Raw genomic sequence first — 6,934 nt, forward strand, 5'->3', positions numbered from 1 at the left:
GACTCCAAGTTATGCAATGAATGAAAAAGTGTGGCTTCCTGGGGCAGGGGCTGGGGAGAATTCTGCATCCTTGAGAAGACCGTGTTTAGTGCAGGCCGTTGTTGGGATTTGCCTAGGGGACCACATGGGACCCAAGTAGGTGCCTACCCACCTGCAGGGGTCCCGTAGGCATGCTTTCCCCCCTGTCACTCCTTAGGAGCAGCTGTGGACATGCAGTCCATGCAAACTCATTCAACAGCAGAGAGGTTCACTGGGAGCTGTGACGGAATCTGGGGCCGAAGGATCATAGGAAAGAATTCTGTTCAGTTAGAAAAGGGGGTGGGTGGGAGGTGAGGTTAAAAAAAAAAAGTTCTGATCTGTCAGGGGGAGTTTAGGCTTCCAGGAGCTGAGTGCTGCTGCTGGCTCTCAGGTGGATTCACACCCTCATGGGGGTGAAGACACCCCACGGTCAAGTTCAGAGCTGACTGTGGCTTTCCTAAACTGTCCAGCGAGAAAGACTCTGGGGCCAAATATTTCTCTCTCTGGCTGAGTAAAATCAGCTCGGGTTCCACTGCTGCGCCAGTTTGGAGGCCCCGGGGAAGGGCTGTGGTGGCCTGGTGTGAGCGTGGGTTTGGTACCCTGGTTGCTGTCTCAGGCTAAAGTCTCTGCAAAATCCTCACAAAGTGTAAGGACTTCTCCAGAGCCTCCTTTCACATGTTTCCTATTTTTTTTTCCCTTTGGTTCTACTACTCAGCTGCCGCTGGTCTGAGAAGGCGACATTGTTTTGCTGTTTTGGAGTTAACTTGTTTAAATAATAAATCTGCCCTTTTGTACAGGATTAAGCAGACAATTAGGAAATCAATCAATCAATTGGTGTCAGCTGCAGGCAGAGGCCGGTGAAAGGCGGACTTCCTCCTCGCCCTCACCCTTCCCAACCTGGGAGTCTGCTTGGGCTTAGCGGGCAGAGTGTTCAGAACGGCTGCTTCCACTTCAGGGCCCCCGAGCCTGGACCCAGGCTAGAAAGGAGAAACCAGCAGGAAGCCTGGGGGAGCATGGACCTGCTTCAAACTTCCGTGCTCAGTAGATCAGGCAACGAGAGAGAGGGTGGCCAGTGGTCCCAGACCACAATGTCACCTGCCACTAAGTTTCTGGCCTATTTAAGATGTCTAAAAGGGGCCAGGAGATGTCTCAGCTGGAACTCACGCTTTGCACGTGGGAACCTTGGGTTTGGTCCCCATACCACATCGATGGGTGTGTTCCCTCTCCCCACTAAAAGAAGCAGCTTGGGCAGGCTCACTGGTTTGGGAATCTGGGGACTGGCTGGAATACGGATGCCAATGATGGAGCTTACCACTCACTAGGCAAGACTGAAGAAGGGGGAAAAAAAGTGAGAGTAAGAGAGTCTGCACCCTTGAAAATCGCGGTGGGCTTTGTACTTGCAGAGACAGCTCTGTCCAAGATCCAGGGATACAGCCCAGAAACTCACCGGACCTCTCGGCACGGCACAGCTACCAAAATGCCCCAGCCAGGAGCAGCTAAATTGGGGACCTGAGAACACCCTTCTGGGTGTTTGTGATGTTCCGGCGGAGCTGAGGCCTCTCACAAGCCTGGGCAGCTCCCCCGGCAGCAGGGGCCACACACGCCTCCTCACTGGGGACCCGACTTTCTCTTCTGGCATGTGACTACGGCTTCAGGTGTGCAGTGCACGAAGAGGTAGAGAAACCTGCTGGTTTCTCCTGAGGAGGGAAAAGCGACACATCTACGGAGGAAACAGGATGAGCTGTTTGATTGGTATTTGGAAAGGGTGTCATAAAGGAAAAAGAGCTTGGATGAGTTTTGGCTCACACGGGAAGGGGTGCAGGCTGCATTGAGGCTAGAGAGGAGGGAGAGTAACAGTCGCTGTGCCCCCCTCCCCATCCAGGTTAGGGCATTGGAGCCCCACCCTGGAAGAGGCATTGTTCCCTGGGAGGGGGGGGGGCCCTTCCAGGACCCACCCTGAAGAGGAGGTGGCGACTTCTCCAGCTGTAGGGCTGAGGTGCCATGGAGGATCTGGGGCAGGTGGGCGGTTTGCAGAGGAGGAGGGCAGTGCGTCTGGAGCGTGCAGACAGGGCTCCCTCTTTGGGTCCTTCAGCTCCCGCAGGGCCACTCTGCCCACAGTGTTACTGCTCCCTGAGGGGCCCAGGTGGCCTGGGCCCCCACTTGTTTGTGGGTGGAGAGCCAGTTGGGGTGGGCGGGTGTGATCCCAAGGGGCTTCCAGTTGCCCCAGGGCCAAGAAGGGCGAGCATCACCCACCCCAACCCCTAACCCCCAAGTGAAGGACAAGGTGAAGCCGAAGTCAGGGGTTGGAGTGTCCCTTGTGGGGTGGAAAGGTGCCAGGCAGGTGGTCCAGGCTGAGGCTGGCTTCTTCCTTGGTGAAGAAGGGCAGCGGAGTTGTGTCTGAGCAGTGGCGGAGCCAAAGTCAGTGCTGGCCGCCGTGTCCTAGGCCTGGTGGCTCTCTAAAGTCTGCTTACGGGAAGGGACAGGAGGTGGCTGCATTGTCCCTAAACTCAGGCTCCTGAGAGTTCCTCCCACCTCCCGCCACCCCAAACCCAAAGTCCAGGCTGTCCCCAGACCTCTCTGCAAGAGAGTGAAGTTAGAAGTTTAGGGGAGAGGAACCGGGTCCCCCATCATTTCCCCGCACATTGATCCAGCCCTGACAGTAAAGAGAACAGGACACGGCCCTGGGGTACATGTTTATGTGAGTAATAAAATATTTACTATAACATAAATATAAAGGGAACTTCCCAGTCTACATTATTATTATTTTTTTTTGCAATAAAGATACAAAGAGAATGCACCAAAACATTGTTCCAAAAATAATAAAAATAAAATAACAAAATTTAAATTCAAACGGTAACAAACAGAACAAGAAATGGAGTAGGGGGAAGCTCCAAACACATCCAGAAAATAAATAGAGATGGGTCGGAAATCTGGAAATCATATTAAAATATCCTTTTCGGGTTAGTCGTTGTACAAAATCCTTTAGAATGGGGTCGGAGGGCAACTGGGAAAACCAAAAATAAAAACCAAGCACAAAATGTTTCTTCTCCCCGCCAGTGTGTACATATCTCACATATTTACATGTTCCCCCCGTCACCCCAACTTGGGGAGATCTTTCTCCCCGCCGGCCCTGCAGCCTGTGTCCCAGAGAACGGATAGGGAGCGGACAGAGGCTGCCACGAGCAGGCAGAAGGTTTCCAGGGAACGGCTTATTTCTACAGCTGGTTAAAAAATATCTCCAACTTTTCCAAGTTTCGTCTGTAAGTGGCCAGGAGGGCAGGCCCCGCGGGGAGCGAAGGCCCTGCGCGCGGCGGTCTGTCGGGGATGGGCGAAGCCCCCTCCCCTCCGACTGTGAATGGGGGCGCGGACCTCTCGGCGTGGCCAGGATCCGAGCAGGGCTCGGATGAAACGAAACGGGAAAAAAAAAAAAACCGCACACTCCAAATTTTTTTTTTTTGTTAGTTTTTGTTTTTTTGTTTTGCTTTCTTGGGGGTAAGGGAAAGGGACGGTCAGGGGAAAAAATAAATTAGGCTAGATTAAAGCTTTGGCTATTTCCTGCTTTTATACACAGACGCGGCTCTCGCGGCCTCCCCTCCGGGGCCCCGATAAATACAGTATACAGCGATTTAAATTAAGGGCGCGGGCGAAGTTTGAAGGACCCCAGGAGCCCAGCGGCTCCATGAATAAATAAAAACAGTAAAAAAAAAAAAATCCAAGCCCGGAGGAAGGGTGAGGGGGATGGGGCGCATCCTTGCAGGAGAGAAGAGGCGTGGAGCGGAGAAAAATGACAGTCCCCCCCTGGACCCGCAGGCTCGGGGTGCGCGCCCGGGAGAGCGGGTGCGGGGCCCTCCTCTCTTCGTGCTGTCTCCCCGAGAATCCCTAACCCCGCACCGCGTTACCTGTCGCTGTGGGGAGGCCGCTGCCGGGATCCGGCCCCGAACAGCCCGCGGGGGCAGGGGCGGGGGTCGTCGAGGGGAGGGGGCGGGGAGCAGGCGGCGGGCGGGATGCCCGCGGTGAGTGGGCGCGTTCCGGATCTTCGCTCCTCTCTACGCGGGTTGGCGACGCAGCCTGACGGGCCGTCTACGCCGCTCGCCCGAGAGGGTCGTCCGGGTGTTTGGTTTTGTTCGAAAGTTTCTGGGCTTTTTTTTTTTTTCTTTCCTTTTTTTTTTTTTTTTGTAAAATCCAAAGCAACCGAACAAAAAGAGTGGCGGCCGCGCGGCGCCCGGCGGCGCGCGCCGGCGGGGTCCCGGCCGGCGGGGTCACTGCACCGAGCCGGGCAGTGTGTGGTGGTGGTGGTGATGCAGCGCGGCCGGCGGGGGCGGCGGGGGCGCAGCGGGCGGCGACGCGCCGCCTCCTCCCGGCCCCAGCTCGCCGGGGGCGTACACGTCGTCCATGGGCGGGTGGCCCGCGCCGGCCGCGGGGGTCATGCGCTTCTCCTTCTGCCGCCGGTTGCAGAACCAGACGCGCACCACCTCCTTCTCCAGCTGCAGGCTGTCGGCCAGGCCGGTGATCTCGTGCGCCGAGGGCTTGGGGCACTTGAGAAAGTGGCTCTCGAGCGCTCCTTTGACCCCCACCTCGATGGACGTGCGCTTCTTGCGCTTGCGGCCCTGCGCCGCGATCTTGTCCAGGTTGGTGGGGCTGCCGCTGGACGAGTCGGTCTCCTCCAGCCACTTGTTGAGCAGCGGCTTGAGCTTGCACATGTTCTTGAAGCTCAGCTGCAGGGCCTCGAAGCGGCAGATGGTGGTCTGCGAGAACACGTTGCCGTAGAGCGTGCCCAGCGCCAGTCCCACGTCGGCCTGCGTGAAGCCCAGCTTGATGCGCCGCTGCTTGAACTGCTTGGCGAACTGCTCCAGGTCGTCCGAGCTGGGCGCGTCCTCGTCCGAGTGCTCGCCCACCGACGAGCCGCCGCCGCCCGCGCCCGGGTGCAGGTGTGCCGCCGCCGCGTGCAGGCCGCCCGCGTGGGCATGTCCGTGTGCGTGTCCGTGGGCGCCCAGGTGCGGCGGAGGCGACGGCTCCAGCTGCGCCTCGTGGCCGTCCTCGTGCAGCGCGTGGTGCAGGCCCGGTCCCGCGCCGCCGCCGCCCGCCGCCAGCATCCCCGCCAGGCCGCCGCCGCCGCCCCCCGGGTAGGCCGCCTGCGCGTACAGCCCGAGCGGCTGGGGCTGGTGGCCCCCGCCGGCCCCCGGCGACGGCGACATGGCCGGGCCCAAGTGGTGAGCCGTGCCGCCCTGCGCCCATGCCGCGCCCGCGTGGGCCGCCCCCTGGTGCACCAGGCGCGCGTGGAAGCCGCCGCCGCCGCCGCCGTCGTCGGCCCGGCCGGTGCCGCCGCCGCCCGCCTTGCCGTGCTCCAGGTGCGGGCCGCCGGTCCAGTCGCCGCCGCCGCCGCCTCCCGTGGGCAGCCACTGGGGGTGCGCTAGGCCCACGGGGTGGCCCGCGCCCGCGCCCAGCCACTCGTGGTGCATCAGCTTCTGCACTTCGCGGTACGCGGCCCCCGCGTGCAGCCGCTCGGCGGCCGCCGCCGCCGCCGCCGCCGCCGCGGCGTCCGGGTGCATCAGGGGTCCGGTGCCCCCGGCTCCGCCGCCGGGGCCCCGCGGCAGGTACTGCGCGGTGGTGGCCATGCCGCCCCGCGCCCTACACCGCGCCGCCGCCGCCGCTCCGCTCCGTCTGCGGGCCCCGCCGCCGCGCTCCGCCGGCTTAAAGCCCCGACCCGCTCAGCGCTCCGGAGCCCCGCCCCGCCCGCCGCCCATTGGCTGCGCGCGGAGCCGCCTCCCGCCCCTCGGCCCCGGGCCCCGCCCCGCTCGCCCGCCCGCCGCCCGGCCGGGCCGCTCGGGGCTCGCCATTGGGCCGCGCGCCCGGGGTCCCGCGCGCCGGCGCCGCTGATTGGCCGCCGGGGCTTCATTCACTGCCCCCCTACGGTCCGCGTACACACTCACGCCCCGGGGGCGCGGCCGCCACGTGGGGAGTGGCGCGGGGGCGGCACCGGGACCGCACCCCCTCTCGTCCGGGCTGCGTGGGCCCCGCGCTCGCCCCGCGCTGGCGCCTCCGAACCCGGCGGGTCCCACACTCGGCGCGAGCCGGAGCCCCGCTCGCCTCCCGCCGGCGGGATCGCGCGCTCCGGGAAGCCGCTCCGCCGCGTGCTCCTCCCGCCGCAGAGCCGCTGCCGGCGGGCTGCGGTTCCCGCGGGGGCCGGGCGGCCGCGAGCGCCGGGCGGGATTCGGGTCCGCAGCCCGGTTCCGGCTCGGACGCTCACCTCCCGGCCCGGCGCCCCGGCCCGCTTTTTCCTCCGCAGCCCGCGCGTCCACTCCGCCGACCTCCGCGGCCCCGAGGAGCGCGTCGCACGCGTTCCGGGTCGGACCGGTTCGGCTGCACGCCTCGCGCCGCCCTGGGTTCTCCCGGGCGTCCCGGCCCAGGTGAGTACCGCGCGGGCGACTCGCGGCCGGCAGCAGCGATGCGGCGGCGACAGAGAGCAGCTGTCAGCCAGGCGGCGTCCCCGGGTTCCCCAACCTCGAGGCGGACACTTGGCTCCGGGGGAGATGTGGGCTGACGCCGACTGTGGCGATGGACACTCTTGTCCGATGCCCGCCGCGGTCGCCTTCCACTTTCTCTCCGGGTCTGAGCCGCTCCCGGGCCGGGGTCACGACGGGGTCATGCCCCCGGGGAACTTGCTGAGCAGTGAGTGGCACGGACTTGGGGCTGGTGACTGTCACTTTAGAAATGTAGCCTTGCAGGCCGGGAGCTGTCCAGCCTGGCACGGAGCCATAGGCTGGAGTGGAATCGGACATGTCTGGGCTGCAGGAAAAGCTTGCTGGAAAAACTGAGGCAGACCTCTGTCTCCCCGCTGCCCTCCTCACTGAGAAGGCAAGTCCTGAGCAGGCTGGGACCACAGCCCCAACTCTCTGGGCTGGAAGCTGAGTGGAGT

General features: G+C 63.0%; 1 protein-coding gene across 1 annotated transcript; it reads right to left on the reverse strand.

Moving 5' to 3' along the window:
- Positions 1-3,206: 3,206 nt before the first annotated feature.
- POU3F1 (POU class 3 homeobox 1) lies at positions 3,207-5,686 on the reverse strand. The gene has a single exon (XM_056122836.1). It carries the CDS (start codon positions 5,631-5,633, stop codon positions 4,278-4,280), a length of 1,356 nt encoding a protein of 451 aa, XP_055978811.1. The 5' UTR covers positions 5,634-5,686; the 3' UTR covers positions 3,207-4,277.
- Between the last annotated feature and the right edge of the window lie 1,248 nt (positions 5,687-6,934).

This window comes from Sorex fumeus, unplaced genomic scaffold (genome assembly GCF_029834395.1).
Source record: "Sorex fumeus unplaced genomic scaffold, SorFum_2.1 ptg000047l, whole genome shotgun sequence".
Lineage (NCBI taxonomy): Eukaryota > Metazoa > Chordata > Mammalia > Eulipotyphla > Soricidae > Sorex > Sorex fumeus.